Here is a 25,965-nt window from a genome sequence, read left to right as displayed (position 1 = left end):
TTAAACAAACAATTTACCATTTTACAAAATTACTTAGACGAGCCAGATTCTTACAGTTGTAAGAATAAGGTTCAGAAACAATTTGAAGTTTGCGATAGGGCTTATTGATTCTTTTGAATCATTTTTGGAAAGCAGATTCGATGCTGACCATGATGATTTGTATGAGGATTTTTTTCCGAGAGACGGAAGAGACGGTTGGCCCCCTATTAATTTGGCATCATTCTCGGGAAAATACGAAGAATGGTTACGTTTCCGCGACTCCTTACGGTTAAAGAAAGGCATTTATGCCATAACTGCTTAAGAGTAGGCCACAAATCAAAAGAGTGTAAAACTTCCCGGTGCAAAAAATGCCATGGTGCTCACAGTACACCTAAACACTAACATCAGGGCCGTAGCCAAATGGGGGGGGGGGCCTCCCCTCTCATCTTATGCTTATGTTTTATTCTGTCCTATTTTAAAACTGCTGAAACAAATGAGTAATAATAATAATAATAAGGTGATATCTTGGTAACACCTTTGGACTCTATTTGTTTTAGCCGTTTTACAGTTTTTTTAACCTAATAGCACAGAGTGCACTTAACATCTTTATTGTCTTCAACGCTTGAAGTTATACTTACCGTGAGTAGCGCAATTACTTACACTGTTCACTTTTGATTTTTTTTACTTTTTTTTTAAATTACACTGATAGCAGTGATAGAAAGTTATTCAAAGCGAAGTGTGTCAAAGAATGATGTACCTACCTATATATCCCCTACTCCTACGATGATTCTTTAACTTGTCCTTATTGCTGGTTTCATAATTACACTGATCACATTTAAAATTCTTGAAAGTAATGTGATAAAATGGACGTTTTAAACTATCCTTTGCATTGATTGCAAATTAAATCTTTTTTACTTTTACAGTCAAAAAATTACAATATTGATTACTTTTGGCCATTGTAAATAAACAAAATGGCGATCTTATACCATCTATAATAATTACAATGTGCTGCCACCAGAGGTCTCACTGTTAAATCTGAATCACGAATCCAATAAGAGTCAAACCAATCACAATTAGCCAGTACAGTGCATTTCTCAGTAGGCATTTTTCGAGTGCAAGTTGGCATTTTTGACACTTTCTATCTAATCTAGGTACTTACCTCCCAACTTGGTTTTATCAACATGCTTGTTACAGATCAAAGGTAATGATAATGACGTGATTTTTATAGATGCACGTGCAACCGATCAGGTGTAGGTAGATTTCTATAAAAGGGTTCGCCATTTTGTTCCAATATGGCGGAATTGGCTGATTCACGAACTTGACCGAGATATTTAAGAGTTACACTAACCCTTAGACCCGGTTGACAATGTCAGTTTAAACCAGATTAGTTTCACTAACAGATTTCAGAAACATGATTGGCCAACTTTGGAAATATTAGCGAATCAAATCCTTTATCGCACAATTTTACTAAAACTGAAGCTTAAACTGATATTGTGCAACTGGGTCTTAAAGTTTGGTCGAAATCGGTTCATAATTACGAAAGTTAGAGTGTTTCTTGGAAGTGATATATCTCGGTAAATATCGACAAAGTTTTTCTATATGAAATTTCCTTTGAGATTTTATTTCCCATAATAAGGCAGCATTCCACTGTTTTTATTTCAGAAAACAAATGAATAACGAAAAACAATTGAATTTTTTTAAATAGCAATGCACACTTTCATTAGGCTCATTTGATAGAAATTTTTTTTCTCTTTTCAATGACTTAACACGTTAGAACCCGCGCAGAAGATATTAATTTTTATTTCAAGTTTGAAATGAAATGAAAATTAACCATTTTACTGCTACTTTCGTTTTGTCTTCAAGGTTTAATAAGAAACGTACATGTTCATTTGTTTTATTTTGATGTAGGGTATCTCAATTAATGTTATTGATCTAATTATAATACCTTTTTTTGAAAAATTTTCTTGAATAAGGGTACCAACGTGTTAGGTATCTTCGGAAAGAGAAAAAATTCTTATCAAATGAGTCCAATGAAAAGGTGCACTGCCATGTAAAAAAATTCAATTGTTTTTCGTTAGTCAGTTGTTTTCTGAATTCAAAACAACTGAATAAATAAAATGTTAAAATTTCATATAGAAAAATGTTGTATATACATTCGATATTTACCGAGATATATAATATTCCTACATAATGGGCACCCTATATAAACCTATAGACCTAGTAAATGTACTGGTACCATTACAATAAGTGGAAGAAATCTACCTAAAACTACAAAAAGTCCATTACAGTTTCCTAGTGAGTTTCTTAGTTTTTGAGAAATTTTAAATTACAAAGTTTATTTGGTAATTTTTTTTAATTTCCATTTTTTTCGAAAAGTAAGCACCATAGCGAAAAATGTTAAATACAAAAAAAGAGTGTTTTGATGAGCTGTAGAAAAAATCTCATACACTTTTTGCGTCGGGTTCAAAATAAGTAAAGGCACCCAAGACACATACCTATTCGGAAAGTCGGAAGTTTTGTTAAAATTTGACATATTTGACTGCTCCTCCCATCAGCCTTAAGCCACGGGATCTCGCTGGCAGACATGACGAGTTCCACTTGACTATACAGGGTGGTGACTTGCGTAACGCATTATAGGGATTTCAATGTAAAATTCATAACATGCGATTATTGGCTCCCTAAATTATTTTAGAGCAAAAATGTATTAAAGTTTTGTATAGAAAAATTTTTTTTACGCCAAACCACCGTATTAGTTTTCAATTTTTTTCATATAAAGACGGAAAATGGAAAAATAAAACCCCCATCTTTTTCAAGAATCTGCGATGCCATGGAATTTTCCAAAACAAAAAGATATCCAGTTAATTAGCAGCAGTTCGAAATGGATTTATGATCGACTTGGTTACCGTCTTGCAGTTAATGGTGACTTATTCGAACATTTATTGTAAATTGTTACATTAGGAAACCGTTTTTAGTAATTTGGTATTTCTTTATGTTGAATTCGCTGTTCTAAATATAATAATTTTTGATAGAATTTGATTTGTTTTATAGCAGACATTCCATGGCATGACGGATATTGGCGTAGTTTTTGTATTATAAAATTCCATGGCATCACAGATTATTGAAAAAGATGGGGTTTTTATTTTTCGAATTTTTCGTATTTATTATGCAAAAAATTGATAACTAATACGGTTGATTGGCGTAAAAAAAATTTCCTACAAAAAACTAATACATTTTTGCCATAAAATAATTTGGGGAGCCAGTATCCGCATGTTATGAATTTTACATTGAAATCCCTATGATGCGTTACGCAAGTCACCACCCTGTATATCAGAATCAGCCATGTAATGATAACTAACATTTTCCTGTAGCCCAGCTCTTAGACTTGGGCTATAGTATGTAACAGAACAGATAATTAAGTGGTAGTTGTACTTTTGGATAAAGGGTTGTACCATGTAAGTCTGTTGTGCATCTAATCGTCAAAACCAACCAATTATTATTTACGTACAGAAAATCAATGATACAGATTCGATGGGGACTTACGTCGCTTAAATTTGAATTTATTTGCTGAGAAAGAGTCGTACAGGACTAAAATCTACTAACACATACATTATACTTTTGCTTATAGTTGGTCCATTTCTAATAATAATGATAATATCTAATAATAACATACTAAAAATACAAAGTTCACCCTTTTGTTTGCGAATATTAATATTACCTAACTGGACGAGGACAATAACGAGCGAATTGTTTTGTTGTTTGTTCTGGTTTTACAGCCCTTTACAAAATTCCTCGTTATTGTGCCTCACCTTGTATTAGTTGCACCATTGATTAAAATTGTTTTTATTCAATGGTAAGACGTAGACCAGGAACTTTACGCTAAATTCGTACTAAATCTAGAATTTTTCATGAATAGTATATGGGGGATTTCGGAATGTATAAAATACACGAAATAGGCTAAATTGGGAAAGATTTGCAGTTCATGTGCCTTACTGCTAGATATTTTGAAAAAAGTAATAATATCTAGCAAACCATGAATATGTTGGAAAAACAAATGGCGTAACGCAGGGCCGAATTAAGGTTTGTCCGGGCCCTAGGCACAATGAAATTTTCGGGCCCCTTTTCATAAATTATAATAACTCGTGTTCCAGCACAGTTGTGTACTTTTTCGCATATACGTTAAACCGTTCGTAGCTCCTTCTAAATATTGAAGTGGCGCCATTTTGAAAATATTTTAGTTCAATTCATCATGTGCCAAAACCTTTAAAGGACTTATCAGTTCAGCTTAATTTTCAAAGGTTTCCCATATCTTTCTAACTGACGCTCGTCAAGAATGACCCTGTATAGTGTAAAATTGTTGTGTTGTGTACTTTAAAATCTCACACGTTACGTTACGTGTCCTTAATTTTTCCGGGCCCCCATCCTTCCCGGGTCCTAGGCACCTGCCTAGTGTGCCTAATGGGTAATACGGCCCTGGCGTAACGTATATAAAACTGCAAATCTTCCCCATTTAACCGAATTTGCATCACCTTGTACTTTCCGAAATCGACTACTACCTATTCATAAAAAACTCACCCTGTATATAACATACATAAGTAATTACTTCACTTTATTTATATTTATCGAGATTCTATTTTTTTTGTGAGATAAAAATTGGCTTAGGTACTTTAAGAATATCGCTTCAGAAATCTTTTTCATATTTTTGAGATATCTGAATAGCCTGAAGTAGGTAGCCGGTTTCAGATAAAACTTTGTACGTTCTACTCTGGTTCTACCCAACATTAAGGTACCCCGACGCACCCCGGTACCGGTTACACGTGTATTGTCTAAAACACTATCCTTACTACGTATTTTTTCAGATCACTAAAACACTCATTCCTTAATCATTCAACTCATTGGGTGAGATCATCGCGCGGTGGACCTCCGCACAAAATCGTAGTTGTAGTTATAATAGTAATAAGAAAAAACACGGCTAGTAGTAATCTATCTAGTACAAGTGATGCTTGTTTCCATTCCATCTCTGTTAGTTCTCTTCTATCTTGTTCGGCAAGTCTTTGCTCGTTACGATCAATACTCGCATGGACCTTATGTAAAATTCGTATGATTTGGTTTTCGAAGTAATCTGGAACGAAAAGGAACCTTCATAAAATTGAGAACACGCCATAGATATCAACTGACCTATATGATCCACTCTATCTCTTGTTAAAAATCTTGGGGATCTCTGTTGAAAGCAGCAATCATCCTTTTGTGAGCCCTTGTCGGTCCATGACCACTGGCAGTCTAGTCGATTTCCGGTTTGTGGATTAACTTCCTGCAACAGTGATTGTGCAATCAGTATAATACAGTTCTCCATTGCGAAAACACGCTGTACACGATAATTTACGTTTCCTTGCTTTTTGTTTCAGAAGAGATCTTTCCACCGTTAGTATACATACTTCTTTTTGAGTCATCCTACTAGACTAGGGTGTATGATAACGTTGCAAATAAACTAATATTAATCGATGAAATTGAACTACTAAGTAAAATACAAATAGGTCATATTATAGGGTTTAATGAAATTTATTTCTACAATTCCTCCATTTTGTTTCTTGAATTGAAGTAATTTATTGGTTGATAAACTTACCTGCATTTGGGAATTTCTATGGCGGGCATTGTTGGTTTCTAATCTCATAAATACAATGTGCGATAATCGCTCCAAAACAACTTTTCGAATAATTTTTGGGACTGCTGCACCTCTGACTCCTCTGTGGTATATATTCAAAGTCACCACCGATAAGCCGGAAGCGAAGGAGACTAGACAGATGCTCACCCCGTAATATAAACCTGGAAGTAATAAATAAATAAATCATTTCCGTCACAAACGAAGCTTTGGTGACGGTGGTATGATTTCCCATGTAAACAAAAATTTTAAAGGTCAATCATTTTTGATCGCAATGTATAGTAATGTATGGTAATTATTCATTTATAACACTGGTTCATTTCCCTACAACCCACATCTTAATTATGATCATGATCATCTTCATTTACCACACTTCCCTGGTAGATCGATGTGGAGAAAATTCATTTCCAAAGTATCGAAAAAAGGTTAGGTACTTATGAGAATGTATCTACACCAGTGTTTCTCAAACTTTTTATCTGGCGGCACACTAAAATTATTAAACAAAATTCGCGGAACCCCTAGTATTATTTTTTTACTTTTTTACAGTTAGTAAAGATGTGAAGGATGAGAAGTCTTTACAAAAAAAATTTCTAAACACAAAAGCATTTAAATCTAGTTGTCAGGTAAACTCCTGACTTGACTTTCCGACTATTAATAGTCATTGCAATTATCTTTGGCCATAGTATAACATTTAGAAAATGCCCTCTAGCGCCTTTATTTTGAACCCGACGGAAAAAGTGTAGAAGCCTTTTTTTGTAAATCTCATCAAGACACATCTTTTTTGTAATTGACATTTTTCACTCTGATGCTTACTTTTAGAGAAAAATAAAATAAAAACTTTTAACTCTTCAATTCAAAACTTCTCAAAAACAAAGGAACTCATAACAAAATTGTAATGAACTTTTTTGTAGAGTTTTTTAAGCCATTTTCGCCAGTAAAAGCCGTTATGACTCTTTTAAAATTTTGACACCCTCAACAACCTTGAAGATGGTTACGGATCAAAACCAAAACAGGACGTTTTCGATTCCCCATACCACCCTATATGCACCCCAAATATAAGTTATAAGATTGAGAAAGTCTGATGTAATGCAATACCAGCATATGATTGATTAATCAATTATGAACCATAGCAATAAATAAAATAGAAACTAAAAAACAGAATTGTCTTAAAAAACGAATATTCATTTTTTATAATTATTTTAATTACTTTTTTAATATATGTAGTTTTAAGCTTATTAAGTAAATATTCAAAAATTTCGCGGCACCCTTATGAAGTGCTTGCGGCACCCACTTTGAGAACCACTGATCTACACAATCAAGGTTATTTGGAACCTTTTTTCGTCTTAAAGAACTTTATATTAACGCATATTTAAGTTAAAATTTAAAAGACTAACGAAAAAAGGGCCATTTTTATAAAGACCGGTATAGTTATTCTTTGGCACCGCCCCCCCTTTTTTTTCAAAGATTTTACTTAAAACCACTAAATGCATGCGTATGCAAATTCTGAGACCAGTTGGTTATCGCATACCTATGTGTTACATTCAAAAACAGCACCCTAAGAAATAATTCACGGGGGGGGGGGGGGGCTTCAGGTAGTGAAGTTTGATGACCGTCTGGCACACAATGCCCTGAAAAACATAGATACTGCTGTGACCCTTACATTTCGGGCCACATATAAAACACCTCAAACTTAACTAGCTTAATGAAGTTTCTCTTAGTACACTTCCGCACCCCGGAATAACGAAAATAATTCAAATCTGACTTAAATTCCTGATTCCAAGCAAACAGTGGTCAAGATCAAACTCCTTAAACTCCAAAAATGCCTTTACCAAATTTTGAAAGCACTTGAAATGAACTTTGTGCGCGGATCAATAAAATTAATCATAATGGAGCATGAGACATTTCTCTGAATCGTTAAAGGGATCGAATAAACACACGACTTGCATAATTTTACATAAACAAAATTTATTGTGCAACCACAAATGAAATTAAACATAAAATCCTATTTAGTGTTCGAATAAACAAACCCTCGCACATGCGTTCGATTATAAAATTAACAAACATCAAGAAATCTAAATATTACTTACAGTTTTCAAGTTATAAATCTCAATAAACATCCGGGCAAACAAAACACTAATTGCGAAAGGAAACTAACGCACTTAATCGACACGTGACGCACAAAACTGTGGTTTTCTGGTTTATTTCCCAGGCAGATTGTAGAAACGTAAATAGTGATATCTGACTGAATGCAAACTACACCACCGATGACTCGACTGGCTGTCCGTTTAGAAACTGCTCACCAGGACGTACTGAACTTTTAATATGGCAACACGTCTTCTCAAATTAAAAAAAAATAAAAATTTGCCCTCGAAGTATCACGACAGGTTTCTTCTAACGAACGGTAACCCCGTCCTCAAAATTGATAAAAGGTTTCTTCAACGGACCGCAACTCGGCCTCGAACATGACGAAAAAGCTTCTATAAACGAATCGCAACTCGGCCTCGAAACTGGCAAAAAGCCCCGATCTTACGCCTTAATTCTAAGAAATATCCTTTCTTCTGCAATGAAATAGGTAAACACGAGATTGATTAAATGAGTTGTAATGAGGATTTGATTTAATTAATTAAACCCTCAACGTCCAAAGCGACATTGTTTGGATAACTAGACGTAGATACCTATTAGTTCACGGTCTGCTGTCTCAATCGCAAATTATTATCAAATTATTATTAACAAATGCCTCCGAAAAACTAAACAAATTTGTATTAAGCTTCCTTTAGCTATAGCCTATGGGTAGGTATATACTTATATAGGTTATAGATAGGATCGAAGGATAGACGGGAAAGTGAGAATAAAAGCGCAAAAATTGGGAAACTTACTTATCAAAGGTGTTTTCTCCGTAGGCGGCAGAGTTTCTCTTATTGTCATAAGAAAAACGGTCATCGATAGTAATGCACTTATTCCAAGGGTCACTTTCTCTCCCGATTCGGAAGGAACGTAAAAGACCAGCAGTGCTGAAATAGCGATTCGTTAATTGTGGTACTTCACTTACGGCGAATTATTAGGTACCTATTCCGTTAATTAAGATGCACGGAAGGATGAGGTTGAATACGTAAAAAAGTGGACGCCTTTTTAGCTTGATCGTGTAGGTGATGTCTGGATATGGTTCAGGACAGCACGAATAATATTCCACGTGTTTTATTGCAGAAAAGCTCAACAAATCAAATTCCCCATTCGCTTGATAATTACTTACGTCTCCTTCTTCACTTTGCTTCATTAGTTCTATCTGTAATTAAAAATGTACAAAATAATGTATACTGGAGGTTCATTCTTTATTATTTGAATTTATAATTTCTAATATTGAATGGAATCAAAATAATTTGAGAAATAGTGTTTTAAAACACATCTTTCTCAAACAAATTTACTAAGGGTGCGCCGAACCACTCAACCTTTTTTTGCGTAATTTTGAAGGGTGGGTTACCGCGTTGAATAAAAACACTATTATTGAACGGTTACCGTTACTCTATTATGTCTTCCAAAGTCATTATTGAAAGTTCGAATAAGAAATTCTAACTTTGCCGATTCAATATAACTTTCAAAATTATATTATGAGCGAATTAAGCTCGAAATTAAGTCCTAAGTTCTTGTTTGCATGTCCCTGTTTGGTTATGTACCGTGTCTCTGTCTATCTAATCTATTCATCCATGCGTTATATGTGGACCTCTAACTTTCAATTAATTTACAATTGCCCTATCGTAATGTAGCAAAAATTAGGTGTTCACTCGACGATTTCCATTGGCTGCGCACAGTCCTTGTTTATTATAAGGTAAATCGTTCAAAATTTTCAGAACTTACACCAGCGCCTACAAGATTTTATACAAAACATTCCTTTTTGGTCTGAGTATACACACAAGTAGAAAAATGATACCTCGCCCTACCACTTTTTGCACTTTTTTGTGAAGTCACAAGGTTTTTGTGGTCTTGCCGAGGGGTGATTTCTCCAGTTATGTGACTCGTTTTGCGTATTTTTTAAATTTAACTACAGATGCTTCCAGTAAAGACAAGCATATCGCATATTTTAAACATCAGGTGTGTGTCTGCCCAATTCTAAGTTTCTTATTTATAAGAATTTTTATGTTCTAACTTCTTGCACCCCAACGCTACAATTTTTTGCCATTTCGCACATAACCTTGGGCGTTAAAAAAACGCAAACACATACAAGGGGAAAACCCCAAACCACGACCTTGCACATGCACTACAAAACTTACGTAACCGGGGAAATCACCTTCGCCAAGGTCTTGTGACCTCACAAAAAGTGGTGGGGCGAGGCCGAGGTATCTCTTTTCTACTCGCATGATAGCACTCTTTATATGTGTAGAAATTTGACAATGATCTATACCTACTATGTCCAATAAGACTGTTCCTCGGCCATATCTCGGGAACCGGTCGTCGTATGACTTAGGGGTTAAAAAAATTATTGAGTAAATCGGTTATGAAAAATCTCTGGAAAATATTTTGAAGTTCTAAAAATGACCACCAGAGGGCGTAACTGCCATCTTAAATTTTAAAATTGCATATTCTTTAAATTTCGTATAATACCTAAACTACACATTCTTTTTTCACATTTTTAAAGAGAACCAGTTTATCTAACATTTTCATAAAAACAAAAACTCAGTTATTTCAAAAACAAAGATGATGTGGGGCGTTCAATTGTTTTTTGCAATAACCTGCTTTAACTTATTAGCCGTTTGACTGATTGTAACAAATTTGGTATCGTTGAAAAGAGCATTCCTTGGGCAACAAGAATCAACCAAAATCTAGTTAATTTAGTTGAATCCTTCTCCGACTACGGGCTAGTTTTGACACTGATCCAAAATCCTAAAAAAATGAAATGGAATGATATGGCTTTTTCTTTATGAGAAAGTAGCCAAATAACACCCAAAGAGGCAAGTGAAAACCGTTTTTCAAAATCTCGTTCCTAACCTTAAATATTGGGAAAATGAGATTAATTAATTCATAAAAATGCTTAAATTGTATCTTATTTGACGTATTTCCGGTATTTGTCGATGGCGCGAAAGATTTTATGGAAAAGGACCCTACAGTTTTAGGTAGGCCTTGGAAAATTAAACAAATGAAACACGATGGTCAATAATTTTTTAACCCTAAGTCATACGACGAAAGGTTCTCGAGATATGGCCGAGGAACAGTCTTATTGGGTCACCCGGTACATTTCACTCCCTCTGTTATGGAACTTAACTGGAACTTTAATCAGTTTGAGGTTGAATTTCTCCGTTTTTTCTTGTTGCGTTTTAGTTTAAATTTTACATTTTAGTGTTGTACTGACTCTGTCGTTCTAAGACAATGAATGGCAACATGAGATATATCGAATAGGTACCCAAAACAGTCACCAACGGGGAGCACATACACAATTAACAGTTAATGATTTATAAACCCCTCACGATTGCTAAAATCAAAAAATCTCTGTAAAAGTAATGTAGGCATACAGATTTGGTTAACTTTCACCTTCTATCTAATTTAAATTTCAATTTTTTGACGGTGGGTCTTTTTTACTGTCTACCCTTAACGGTGTATGTAACATTTTTTTTGTTATGCTTTTCGTTATTGGTGGAGCCCTTTAGCTGTTACTCGCCAAAATACTACTGCGTCATTAATCGTTCCTGATACTAAGATTTTCAACCAAGTTTGGGTATAGATTTTACCTAAGCTTTCAACAAATTGTATTCTGCGGCTTTAATAACTTAATCGTACTTTAGTCGAGAAAATTGTACCTACCTAAAATAATCCTTCAAATAATACAATATTACAATATACTTAGCGTAATCGCCGAGTATTATTTTAGACAATAATTAAATTTAAATGCGACGAATTGATTAAACTTTGTCTCAATTAAAAACGTCGCATTCGCCGAGATCCCCATGCGAAAAAACAGGATCTACCGTGTGTCCTATTTTGGTGGAGACTCAGCTGTTTTTAAAGATAGAGGCAATTTTCGTGACTCTCTACTATTTTTGTTTGGAGAAACTTAATACCACAAACAGAATCAATCTAGCTACGTTTGTTTCTGAGATATAGCGTGAAAACGAACACTTTGAATGTTATCGTATATTGCCCATGTAAGATAGAAACAAGGTAAAAACGGCTAATTCTAGATATTTTTACGTACAATCCAGTGGCCTAGTAAAAATAAATTTTGGATCACCGTTTCTGAGATTTCACCCATAGTTGGTATTTTGTAAATGCGACATACTGTATATCTTAACGTCAATTTTTTGCTTTATTTTTCTTGATTACATTGATTGATTTAATTTTAGCGGTTTTGTACGGTTTTTAAATCGTAGGCCATGGATTCATGGAGATTTTGTTTTTTTATTGTATTCATTGCAGCCGATACCAATCAATAAACATGACTGACAGTAGAAACCTGTTATTTCAAAATTTTGAAAAAATGTTATAATATAATGTATAATTATATAAAAAGATATAGGTTGTGATATACCAATGTAATTAGGAAAACAAATGCGAATAATTGAGGTTAAGATATATAGGGTGTTACATTTAAATACCAACTTTTGGCCAAATCTCAGAAACGGTGGTCCAACAAATTTTTTTGACTACATCACTGGATTCTACGCAAATAATGTCTAAAAGAAAGTTTATATTTTTTTTCACCCTGTATCTCACGTGACTAGATTTATTCTGTTTGTGGCATTACTATTTTAACAAAAAAAAGTGGTACAGAATTCTCTTCTGAATTTCCGTTTGGCAATTGCGAAAAATAAATATTCAAATTAACTACCTGGTATCCATCGTATGTCCACGAAGCCCATTTCATATGACAATTTTGCAAATCGAATGGAAAGTATTCTACGTTAATATCACAAGACGAGCGGTAGATCCCATGGCTTAGCCATACCACCTCTCCAGAATTTGATACTATTACATTGGTATTTATTACGGATGCTTGAAACTGTGGATCGGCACTGAAAAGAGATTTTTTTTAAAATAAAGCGTTAATTATAATAATAATACTCAAGATGAGAACCAGCGTTTCTGCAATGGTATTATCCCAGACTTATTTATTTATTTTTTTTATTCTAACGTATACCTATAACTATACCGGGTGCCCATTATGTATGGAATATAGGTATAGTACGTCGGGTACATGGCTAGAATAGGGAAAATACTGCACTTTTTGATTGGAATATGCCACTTTCTGTGGTAATAGTTAATACCAAAAGGCAACTTTTGAGATAGGGAGCCACTCGAAAATCCGTGCAGGAAACCAAAATGGTGGCCGTCAAAATGGCGCCATTAGCCGCAATATATTTTTTTGTATTTCTGCTCCTAATATTCCGATTTTAATTTTCTTTTTTTTGATTGAAAGCTCTTGTGACGAGGAAACTTTTTTTCTATATAACATTTTTCTCTCAAACTTAAGGATTTAGCACAATTCTCTCAATAAAAAATATTCTAAGCGAAAATGCTTTTTACACTGTCGACGAGTTTTTAGAAGTAAGTAAGTGCTCAAGGTTTTAAGTTATGTTATGTTATCTTTATGTTAAATTATATCAATGTTTTCTTTCGCTTTTTCTTTCTTTTTTCTTCATTTTGTGACATGTCCTAATACAATATTATATTGTCAACAGGAAACAATAAAAGTTATGAATTTTAAAAAAGTGTTCTTTTTACGAATTTGAATCACAGGTAAGCTCTTAATTGTGCAATATCCCGGTCTTTTCGACATAAAAGGCCATCATTTAGAAATTCAATCGATACAACCCCAAAACTCCTTGTATCTACCCTGCAAGTTCGGAAAATTTCAATCCGCCATGTTTTTTTTTGGAAAAAATGCGCAATATTTGTTTCATCAGGCACGAGATCAAGTATTATGAAAATTGAAAGGAAAAGCCTCGTCAATTTTTTTCTCTGAAAAACAGAAAAACACTCAGTATATCAACTTTAACTCTTACTTATCCTATTTTATTTAACTAATTGGTTTAAGCTACGACGAATGAAATTTGGAGTGCTTATTTATCAGATCATGGGTTTTTTCGAGGGATTTCTCTCGGGTTTTCTTTAAGAATATTAACGGAATATTATGATTTCCAAGTTTTAGATACCTATTCATATAAGTTGAATCATTTTTATTATACAGGGAATCCACCTTCTGTAAGCGGACGATAGAGCCTCAATGGTTGAGATTAATGGTAACGGTTTGTTGGTGAGGGGAAGCCTAAAACGTATTTTTAGGTATATAGGGTGTTCTTGAGGGCATTTTGATATTTTTTATAGGTATCCCCCGGTATATCCGTTAACAAAAGAATTATTTTTGTAGGTCTTATCGGTTTTTTTTCGTAATGCTAACCGCGAGGCTAACCGTTTTCCGGATATGTTTTTTATACAGGGCTGAAAATTTTATCTTCAAAACATTTTTTCAAAAAGCTTTTTATGACATCCATAATTATAAAAAGTACTCCACGTACATTCAATTTGGGGTCAGTAGCATACTTCTGCACGGTCAAAGGGGGCATACTGTTTTTAAATAGCAACCACTATTTTCTTGACGTAGTGAATTATTTGTCGATACAAATTGATACAATGAAACTCGTTTTTCAAATAATTGACTTTTAATATTTCTTTAGCTAATCGACTTCGAATCGTATAGACCGATTCATCATCAGACCTTAAGAGTCAGAATATTGTGCTGAATAATACAAATCCTTACATATTAACATTTGACGTGGACAAGTTACACATAAAAATCGGGTTGAGCTTACTTGTGATTCAAATTCGTAAAAAAAACACTTTTTTAAAATTGTGCTAAATCCTTAAGTTTTAGAGCAAAAAAGTTTCCTCGTCACAAGAGCTTTCAATAAAAAAAAGAAAATTAAAATCGGACTATTAGGAGCAGAGATACAAAAAAATATATTGCGGCTAATGGCGCCATTTTGACGGCCACCATTTTGGTTTCCTGCACGGATTTTTGAGTGGCTCCCTATCTCAAAAGTTGCCTTTTGGTATTAACTATTACCACAGAAAGTGGCATATTCCAATCAAAAAGTGCAGTTTTTTTTGGCGTACCCAACGTACTAGTAGTATATGTATATCTCGATAAATAACGACTGTGTAAAAAATGTTTTATACAGTGTGTAAAGCGATGGGGTATACAAGAGGGAATTTTTTTAAATATTGATTTATGAAAAAAATTTATTCTTCATTATATTTTTTGCTTACTTTGAAAGTACCAATAACGTTTCGATTGTTTGTGGTTTGATAGCAATACTCTATCTTAATTATAATGTAGAATGATAACTTTCAATAAAAAAAATTAATTTTATTATTTTTCCAGATTTCTATAAATAAATTTTAGATTATCGAAACGTTATTGGTACTTTCAAGGCAAGCAAAACATATCATGAAGAATAATTTCAAATCAATATTTAAAAAAAAATTCCCTCTTGTATACCCCATCGCTTTACACACTGTATAAGAGTTATTTAACATTTTATTCCCCATAATAAGGCAGCATTCAGTTGTTTTTATTTCAGAAAACAAATCAATAACTAAAAACAATTGAATTTTTTAAAATAGCAGTTTACTTTGCATTAGGCTCATTTGATAGAGGTTTTTTCTTCTTTTTTCGATGACGTAACATGTTACATAAAAAATTTTTCAAAAAAAGTTATTATAATTGCATCAATAACATTAATCTAGATATCCTACATTAAAATAAAACAAACGAACGTGTACGTTTCTTATTGAACCTTAAAGACAAAATGAAATTAGCAATAAAATGGTTTTAATCGCAATAAGTGTTCAAAATATTTTTATTATTGCAAGGCAGTGAACTAACCTATCACGGAAAGCTTGAAATGAACGTATGAGTATTCATGGAGAAATTGCTGCAGCAATTATTGCTAATTTCGTATTGTCTTCATTTGTTTTATTTTGATTTATGCTAATATTAATGTTATTGATGTAATTATAATAATTTTTTTGTATAAGGATACTAACTAACGTGTTACATCATCAAAAAAATTTAAAAAATCTACCATTGCTATTTAAAAAATTCAATTGTTTTTCGTTACTCATTTGTTTTCTGAAATTAAAACAACCGAATGCTGCCTTATTATGAGAAATAAAATGTTAAACAACTTTCATATAGACAAATGTTGTATACAGTGGATATTTACCGTGATATATACTACATATATGAGCACCCTGTATAGTTTGTGACGGTTAAATAATGATACAAATATATGCTCCTCGTTTTTATCCTCATCTCGATTTTTGACCACAGCAAACTTTAGGGTTTAAAGTAAGGGAAAGATTCGGAGATATTCTTTTAATACATACACTGCATTTCAGTTAAAACGCGCCACCCTATAATAAAGTAAGTTATTTGATATTGCGACTGTACAAAAATCGCAAAACACCAAATTTACTTTTCACGGGGGCACATTTCTACGTGAAAATCCAACCCCTGTCACAATAAGAACCCACATGTCAAATTATGTAAATTCTTCCGTGCCACTTTCACTTTCTACTTTGAAAAGATACAAACTTTTTCTTACATTTCTTCTGCTGTAAAAAAATGTTGCAGAGTTAGATACAGAATTGAAAGCCCTTTTAAATCAGGTGTTACTCGACTATTATTTTCGTTTGAAATTTTTTACATGAGGGTTGTGGGAATTAAGGGGATTGTACGTAGAAATGTTCCCCCTTGAAAACCAAAGTTGACGTGTTTCATTCATTTGTTATAGCCCCAATATCAAGTGATTTAGTCAGGGTGATTCCTTTTTAAAATGGAAAAAAATTATTATTTATCACTTCGGTATGATGTTAAGAGTTAAGACTAAGACTAAACACCATTCAATTTAGTTAGGTAGCAGATAAAACCGTTCTAGAGAAGTCTCGAGTTAGTATCTCATATTTCATGGAAAGAATGAGTTACATCCGATTTTATTCCTTATCGCCCTTGACTAATTCTTTGTCGACTTGAAGACAGTTTGGTATCGCTCTAGAAAATTCGCTACAGTATGTGTTCTATTAGAAGGATATCTCTGAATGAACCCGTTAAGCAAAACTAAAAGGTTCTTCGGGCTTTTTTCTGCCTGTTCGAACTTTGGTCACGATTATCAAGGAAACGGTTTGAGAATCTGACTTCACTTCTTCGAAAACGTGAACCATGTATTTAATGAAACTGTCAGAGGTGTGGTGTTATTATGGTCCTAGACTGCGATCAAAGTACCTAAGCACAACACCTTCAATTTATTAAATTATGAAAAAAAATTACCTCACAAAACTTTGTTTGTAAAGTTTCAAGGGCGTCGAAAAATCAGTAGGTGCCTGTGTATAAAAGGGTGCAGGTATGTACTTTAGAGTTAAATTTAATTGCACTCATTAGGCGCACATTCAATAAATTGCACAGTACACCTAGGAGTTTTTCAGAGTTGTAAAACATGCTTTTCAGTTGCATTAAAAGCAAAGCATTCATGCTAGGTATATAAAGAACTTACTTATTGTAAAGTATTAAATCAGGCCTCCATACCCGATTGTATGGTATTCGTATCACTTTTATTCCTGAAAAGTCAGAAGCGTTCCATTTTAAATGATGATCGATCCAAATTTGCGTTATCCAACAGTTTGTTGTCAAAATTTGATTCTTTTCATCCTATAACAATAAGAGGAAGATTAGAACTTATTGGCATTTAATCACTCTAAGTGGTTTCTAACAAAATCTAAGTCGACTATTTTGAAACAATTTAAATTAAGCGGCGATAGGTCGGGTAATTATAGAAGGGAAGGATTTTAATTCACTCCGCAATTGTACTTGATCTTACAGATTATTGTAAAAAATGTGCCAAATTCTTGACAGAACAGCTTCCTAGCTCAAACCAAAAAGTGTCTTCGAAAAATGGTACGTGTTTCCCACGAACGTTTATTATTTTCCGATGTTGAATAAGAATATTCAATAAAAAGTTGCCTCGCACTTGATCCTTAAGGAACAGTTATGTAAAAATGTGCATAGCATCATTAAATGGGCCGATACGAAGAATGTTTTATATAAATTATTTTTTGATACTCCGCTAGTTTCCGCAATAATCGACTGTCAAAATAAATGAGACACCCTGTATGTAAATTAATTCAGTGACATTCAAACACAGGCTGATTCAAATTTGAGGTTTACATTTGGCAAAGTTGAGTATTTTGATGCTTATAACAAAATGCAGTTTTGGAACTGAAAACATTCCGACTACTTTCGGAGATATCCGGAAAAACATGAAATTTTGCTAAATCTTTTTGATTTTTTACGGAAGTTATTTAAAAAATTGTTTCAAAATAAATAACACATTATTATGGCCATTTTTTCCCCTCCATAAGATGCTAGTTTTAAATTTTAAATCCGACGTTTCGTCATCGGTTAACTATCATCAACTTTGTTTTTTCTTATGGAAATAATTTTTACTTTTTGTGCCATTTGATAGAGAATTTTTTTCTGATTTCAAAAATCTAAACAATTTATTTAATGTCTTCTATTTTGCCTAGAAAACTTTGTCTTGAACAGTGTACGTACGTAGTTTCTTGCGTTTTTACGAATTAATAGCGCTATTTCTTATTAAAAGATAGTGATGTTTACATTTTTTAAATCAGAAAACAATTCTCTATCAAATGACACGAAATGTAAAAACTACTTCCATAAAAAAAAACAAAGTTGATGATGGTTGACCGGAGACGAAACGTCAAACTTAAAATTTAAAAGTAGAATCAATTCGTCTCGCTTATGCAGGTGCAGTATTTGGTCTTCAAAAATTGTTCCAATAAATCATCCCCTGAAACTGATATCTGTTCTAGGTAAAAATGCTTGCTTCAACAGTATCGTATATAACATGTTCTTTATTATCGTTCTGTAGCGTCACAATCACGATCTGATCACGTGATTTTAGCGTGGTGACCGACCCGCAATATCCCCAAAGACAAAAATTTTAGAGATGAATTGCTCCGTGGTTTTCGAGTGTATTTTTTAAGGAAACCAATAAACATTTAAAGGCCTCCTAGCATACATTCAAAATCCTCCGACACTCCATTCTGCAGATAATCTATCTCGTCCTGACGTTCCACTTGCCCTTTATGAGTACCTTTTTCCGACACTAAGTTTGCAAGGGATTTGCTTCAACTCGATTCATTTTGCTTTTGAGAGTACTTTCTTCCGACAAACTATTTGTAAGAAATTCGCTCTTAAAGTTTTTACGTTATCAATGGATATGTTTTTTGCAGATGTGCTAATCGTTCTTTGTGAGTCGACGAGGAGGTTGGTAGAATTTAATTCCTTTCGTTGATACCTTTCATTAGAGTACCATGAAGTATGAAACCAGTTTTACTCTCCCCTTTAATTAGAATACCATGAAAGATGAAATGAATTTCTAACACCCCCTCCCCCCCGGCACCGTCACCCTTTGATCTCTATACTGATCTGTACCTATGGCTCTGTCGACCTGAATTTCAAACAGTCTTCCAAAATCAACAATACTGACGTGATGCTACATGCGAATGCTTTAAATTTTGATCGCCTTTCTATACAGAGTATTTTAAAATTAATGGTCAAGTTTAACATGAACCACAAAAAAAATTTTTCAAATGAAATTTGCTTTATTTTTTTGCACTTTCAAATGTCGAATAAAATTCTACATCGATCAATTATTCCATTCCTTATACCTATCTGTGATGGTTTTCGTTTTATTTAAGATGTACTAAATTGTGACCGTTACATGCATAATTTTCTTAGGAGGCCTTGAAATAAATGCGTCCTATTTAAAATAACAAAGTTGCTATCCACATCCGGTAAATTCGGAAGTGAAATGATCATGATAATATTTTCCTTCGATAGATCATAAGAAAGAAGAATAATCAAAAATGACAGCAGAAGTTTACTTTTTCTGAAGGACGCCTACTTTTATGCAACCAAAATAACTTCTTGAAACAAATAAAGATCTGGCTGTAATATTAATCAATTTGATTATTGTTGCTTTGGCTTAACAGAAAATAAATCTCTTACGCTCCTTAAACTGTTACTGGCACTATACCATTTGAGAATATCAACTGTTTACTCAGTTGAAACATTGATTAAATTAATTTTTTATTCAATGAATTCAGTGTAGTCACACCGCACCCGAATGAAAATAAAAATACGGAAGCCAAAAGCAACTATATGCAATTTAATTAATAATGACACGCAGATCGTTATTTTTAAAAGAAAGTTATTTTGGTTGCATAAAATTAGGCGTCTTTCAGAAAAGATTTTGTCATTTAAAAGTAGACATAGGGAAAACCAACACACGCAAATCCCCATGTCTACGGCAAATTTTTCAAAAATTATTGAGAATTGTTATTTTTATTAAGAGTATTTGAAAGACTTTATTTATCTGTATACAACCTACAAAAATTGTGCCAGGTTTTATAACAAAAAAAACTGGAAAAAACTGTCAGAGTAAAAGAACTAAAATGTTTTTTTTTTATTTTGATTTCTTAAAAATTATGCAAATGTACATTAGCATGTAAGTCTGGCAAACACTTTTTTTACCAACTGGTTTAAGCTAGGAAGCCGTTCTGCCAAGAATTTGGCATCTGGTTTGGTTTTGTGTAGAGAAAAAATAAGATAATATTGAACTTACCACGTCAATGATGTGATGCAAAGAAATTCCAAATATCACAGATAAAGGTAAAGATGAATTTTTCACCGGTCGAACGGCCGGATCATAATTTGACATCAATTGGCGCATTAATCGGGCTTCATGTTCATCACCGAAACATTTATCTGAAAAAAATCCAACTAGGTACTAGGTACACAAATTATGAACACTATCTACATTCAAATTAGAATAATCGATATCACTTTCAAAATGGCAATCAGAAACGCTTCTACGTCATTTGATGCGTGTGCAATAGCTCGGTATCTTTACGCTTTTGCTTTTTGAAAAAGAAAGTAATACTGAAAGCCATTATGTATAAATCCAACAATGGAAATTCCTGCACTGCTTATAGAAAGACTTTTAATATTTGCGCTGGTTGCATGCAAAAATGAATTGAAAGGTTGACAACGCGAAAATGAAACCAACATTTGGAATCCATACTTGAATCTTTAATTTATTACTTTTTTATGCGGGTAATTAACGCAAATCTAATGACGGTAAATTAGATTAGGAGGTTGTTTAGCGTAAGTAATGGATTTAATGTAGATTTGTTGATCCACATTAAATGCCCCCGAAACTTTGTCAATCTCCATACACCTAAAACCAACAAATTGGGCCAACAGGGTACTAAGCGTTTCTGACCACCTCTACAGTGAACACACGCTAAGACCGTAAGAAACGAAAACCACCTGACAGGTTAGATTTGTTGGAATATAAAGGTACCTAATAGTCGGTGGAGTGATTCAATTGATAAGTAGAAAAATATTTTTTATTATACCGTTCTGGACACTCAAATGAGTGCGAAATTGGGTATGCTGCCAAATCTGTTCCAGTTCTTAATTGCAGAATTGCTTGAAGTTTTGAATGAATGCACTAAAATACCATTGACATTTCCTTCATATATTCCAGTATTATCGATCGTAAGATGCTTCCTATTCATCCACGTAAACAACTTTTCATATTCTCTATAATAGGCACTACTGGATTTGGATTTTGCACCTACCGACTTTTCTTCTGCTTTTACAACAAGCCATTGTATAAACGGTGTATTATCTTTTTCAACCGAAATCATTTTATTTACAAAAACTGTGATTTTTGTAAGCAAACGTTACGTGACATTTCCATGGCAATCGTGGAATTAAGAATAAACATGCCACTTAATTAGACTGTGAAACTTTTAAAGAACTTAAATCTCAGATAAGAAAGCACTAAATTAATTCAAAATGGGTCTGAATAAAGATTTCAAGTCAATTGTCATAACTTCCAGATGCGACACTTTCGCGAAAGCAGTTATAGCACTTGTTAATTATTTTATTGTTACAACCTGTGAACGTTAACCTTATATTACGAAGATCAAGAATACAATCTTCGATTTAAAATTATTGGGGGCTCGCCCCCGCTATGGCTTTGTCCCTCAGGGGGGCGAAACCAGCAAAAAAATGGTTCCCCCTTGAATCAAAAATTGTCGGGTCCGAGGAATTTTGCATAAATGTTTTGACATCCCAAAATAGGCTTTGTTTCGTTTTCAAATGGCCACCCTGTATGTATATAAAAGCAACCATACAGTGACTCTTATTTTTACTCATCTTTCTCACCTGATACCTCTGTCTTGGCCAAGACTCAATTCTAGAAAATACGCAAGCGTTCGAACTACATGATACACTACTCAGAACCTCAATTAAATAATATATAATATAAATAATTAACAATAAACAATTCGGCAGCGTACCCTCAGGTCATGAGACATCCGTTACAGCTTTACAACTCGGCATGAAATTCGAGTACAATAGTTACTTATGATATTTCGCGAGACCTATTCCTTTCCATTTTAAATTTAGTCAACTTGTACAGGATGAGTCAACGATTGCGCGGAGTAACTTAATGCCTTGAAGATAAGATTTTTCGATAGAGTGCTTTTGTATTATGATATGGTTGAATATTCTCCACATTTTAAAAATATTTGGAATTGTACAGGGTACGCCCACAAAGCAGGGCGTCAAAATGGCACATTTTTTTAAATAGAACTCCCTGTATTTGAATGCATTTTTGAATTGTACGTGTAATTGTACGTCTTTTTTATTATATGGTTAATATCCGAAAAGCAAGGACTTTTAAAGATAATTTCTTCTTCTTATCTTTTATCCTGGGTTAAGTAAAAGTCAAATAAATACACTAAAAAAATAGCTTACAGGGTGTTTTTTTTCTAGATCCAAAGTTACAAAACTTCATATTAAAAATCTCACTTTTTTTAAATGGAACACCCTGTATTTTTCTGTCATCTTTTAGCTCCTCCAAAAACCCTAAACTTTTGATAATAATGACCTATACCTATCTCTGATAGTTTTCGAAATATCTTGGTTTTCCTGGTTTTTATATTCTAATCTTAAATAAGTATATGTAATTTACATAATAGTGAGGTGGCCATGCAAAAAAAGGCAATTTTTATTTGCCTCGTTCAAAGATAAAATCATATTTATTAATTCATTTTTCTAATAATTCATTTAAGTCTATAAAAACTGGAGAATAAATTTGATAGTAAAAACATAAACAAATATCTTGGTTTTTCTACTTATTATATTTTAATCTGAAATAAGTTCTAATTTACATAATAACGAGGTGAATATGAAAAAAAATGAAACTAATATCACTGACTGGATTAGTCGATATGATTTTCGTTTTGGACGAGATAGATAAAAATTGCCTTTTTTTGTTTTTTTTACATGGCATAACTTATTTAAGATTAGAATATAAAACCCAGGAAAACCAAGATATTTCGAAAACTATCAGCGATAGGTATAGGATATTATTATCATGAAGGTTTTTGGAGGAGCTAAAAGATGACAGAAAAATATACAGGGTGTTTCATTTAAAAAAAGTGAGATTTTTAATATGAAGTTTTGTAACTTTGGATCTAAAAAAAACACCCTGTAAGCTATTTTTTTAATGTTTCATAATAGATGTATTTATTTGACTTTTACTTAACCCAGGATAAAAGATATAAAACCTGGAATCAAAATTTAAGTATCTAATAATTTTGACAATAAATATACTGACGCTTGCAAATGCCCAATTTTTCTTAAAAATCCAATTATCTTCAAAACTACTAGCTTTTCGGATATTAACCATATAATAAAAAGACGTACAATTACACGTATTCAAAAATGCATCCAAATACAGGGGGTTCGATGTAAAAAAATGTACCATTTGGGCTCCCTACTTTGTGGGCGCATCCTGTATAATTCCAAATATTTTTAAAATGTGGAGAATATTCAACCATATCATAATACAAAAGCACTCAATCGTTGACTCGCCCTGTACATTATTCATGTACAATTGTATTGGGTGGTATAAATTTAACACTTTCTTATGGCAACAGCCTTTATTTTAAGAGATACCTAAGAAATTGTGGTCTCAAATAATCCTGCCCTCTTGTGTTGGTCATGGAAACCTAGATGTCTGCAATAAAAATAATTTAATGTAGGTATAAAATGCAATATTGCAAATTATAATATTTAATATAAATATAACAAGTGCAAACGCAAGAAAATTGGACTTGCAAATTGATCTGGATATCATTTTGTTTTTTATAAGTAGTTATTGTTCTGTTGATTGGATGCGAATTAAGCGATTTAAATATTTATGAGTAAATTCGAGCTGGAGGGTAATAGTCGGCTGGCTGATTTCAATTGATTAATAGAAACCAATTATTTGACTGTGTCAGGTTGTTTTTATTTAAATAATAATATTCACCTTCCACATTAATTTATTTTCGAAACACCGTCCCATATTCTAAAGATCAACACTATCTAACAACTCCGTCTTGTTTTAAGAAGTTATTATGGTTGCATGGATATTAGGCGCCTTTCCGATGAGATTTTGTATTTTAGAAGTAGACATAGGGAAAAACAATACACGTAAATCCCTATGTCGACTTCTTAATAAATACAAGTTATCACTGTATATTCGTTTACACATTTTTAATCCTTTTAATAATTTCGGTCAAATCTTTGTTGGATATCGATATCGAATAGAGTAAATTTGAACTTTAATTTAACCTCTAACTAAGCGACGTAGGTATAGACATAATTCGAGGGTCGTCAGGATCAAGTTCTCTTGAAATTTATACTAGGGCTCCACAATCCACCATAAATTTTTAATTCCTTGTACCTATTAATTTTCCTAACATGATATGATGCCTAAATAATTAGTAGTCCCTCGAAGATCAAGTTTGGGGTTTAGACAGGGTTAAATCACTACATTGTAATAATATTTACCTATATAAGACTGTTGTTGCTCAACTATTAAGTTTCAACTCTGTTTAATGATTTTAGAATTGTTCTTTACGTATATTTTTTTGATTTCTGTTAAAAAGGATCGGAATTACAGCCAAAAGATTAAATATCATATAAACTAAAGGATATCCGATCTTTGTCAACATTTATTGTGGATTATCCTTGTAAACTCCTTGGGTTAGAAAATGGTACGTTACCTAAATATTGAACCTTGTATGTCGTATGTTTTGTTAAACCCGTTCAGCCGTTGCACAATACTTTAATAATGTCAGTGAAGGGTGCGTTATAGTTATTTACATAAAAGTCAGGAAAATGATACATTGCTGGCGAGGAAATATTGAAGTGCGAGGCCCCCTCGGGGTCGAGTACTTTAATTTCCGAGTCATCAGGTAATGACATTTTACTGACGAGTTGTATTAAATTTTACCCGAAATCGTCTTTTAATATAAAATTTCAATTTTTATATAGAACTCTTGATTAATGTGATGACAGGAGTCATTATAGACATTTGGAAATGTCAAAAATGGCGGCTGGTAAAGTGACAGGTGCGGCCACTAAAGTGACAAGCGGCAGGAAACGTAGTCTGCTCTGTCTCTGTCATGGAAACTAAAATTTCCTGACAGAAAGTAGGCATGAAAATCAGGTTTCAGAACGATTTTGGGTAAAATTAATAATATCTTGAACTCGAAAATGCTCAGGAAAGTAATGACACTTTTATTTAATTAGTACTATTTCGTCAGCGTTTCTGCATTATTTTTATGTGACCATTAAGATGAAGATGGCATACTTATACTCACCTTGTAATAAAATCTTCAGCGCGAAACATACAAAGAGGAAAGTCTTCATTTCTATTACGAGTGCCATAACATTTAAAATTAATAAAAAATGATCTGATCGAGATTCCTTAAATAAGTCTGAGAGACACTGAGTTTTGGGTAATTACTCTTTCACCGTAGTACACGCACATGTGAGAGTTACGGAGGAGTACGTACCGCCCTTTTGATTATTTGAGCGTAGACTGAAAGCAAATCGACGCTGGAAGTTTCGAACGCATGTCAGAAAGCTAGATAACTAGGAAATTATTTGCAACCGGCTGGATCGCCGATACATACATGTTGGGAACATCTACAAATTACGTTACAGATAATTAATACGTCGTAGCCATATCTCGTTCAATATTCAAATTTCAAGCTCTCTTTCCAAATGCTTATGAGCGTTTTTGGTGTGAACGTGCGCTCAAATTTCAACTAGAAGCGAAATTGTTAACTCAATTAAGACCGCTACCAATTTCTGTTAAATTTAACTGGCAGCTAATTCCTTTATACAGTAA

General features: G+C 33.2%; 1 protein-coding gene across 1 annotated transcript; it reads right to left on the bottom strand.

The window, feature by feature from the left end:
* Positions 1–3,563: 3,563 nt before the first annotated feature.
* Positions 3,564–25,582, bottom strand: LOC116174682 (neuronal acetylcholine receptor subunit alpha-7-like). Its single transcript, XM_031492631.1, has 9 exons — positions 25,433–25,582; positions 20,326–20,468; positions 17,173–17,327; positions 12,450–12,633; positions 8,702–8,918; positions 8,512–8,646; positions 5,600–5,799; positions 5,155–5,287; positions 3,564–5,098 (listed from the first exon to the last, which is right to left on the bottom strand). Exons 1-9 carry the CDS (start codon positions 25,497–25,499, stop codon positions 4,869–4,871), a joined length of 1,464 nt encoding a protein of 487 aa, XP_031348491.1. The 5' UTR covers positions 25,500–25,582; the 3' UTR covers positions 3,564–4,868.
* Positions 25,583–25,965: the final 383 nt, after the last annotated feature.

Source organism: Photinus pyralis, unplaced genomic scaffold (assembly GCF_008802855.1).
Source record: "Photinus pyralis isolate 1611_PpyrPB1 unplaced genomic scaffold, Ppyr1.3 Ppyr1.4_LG6, whole genome shotgun sequence".
Classification (NCBI taxonomy): Eukaryota; Metazoa; Arthropoda; class Insecta; order Coleoptera; family Lampyridae; genus Photinus; species Photinus pyralis.
Note: the sequence above shows the minus strand (reverse complement) of the source record. Positions and strands in the feature narration are given on the sequence as shown.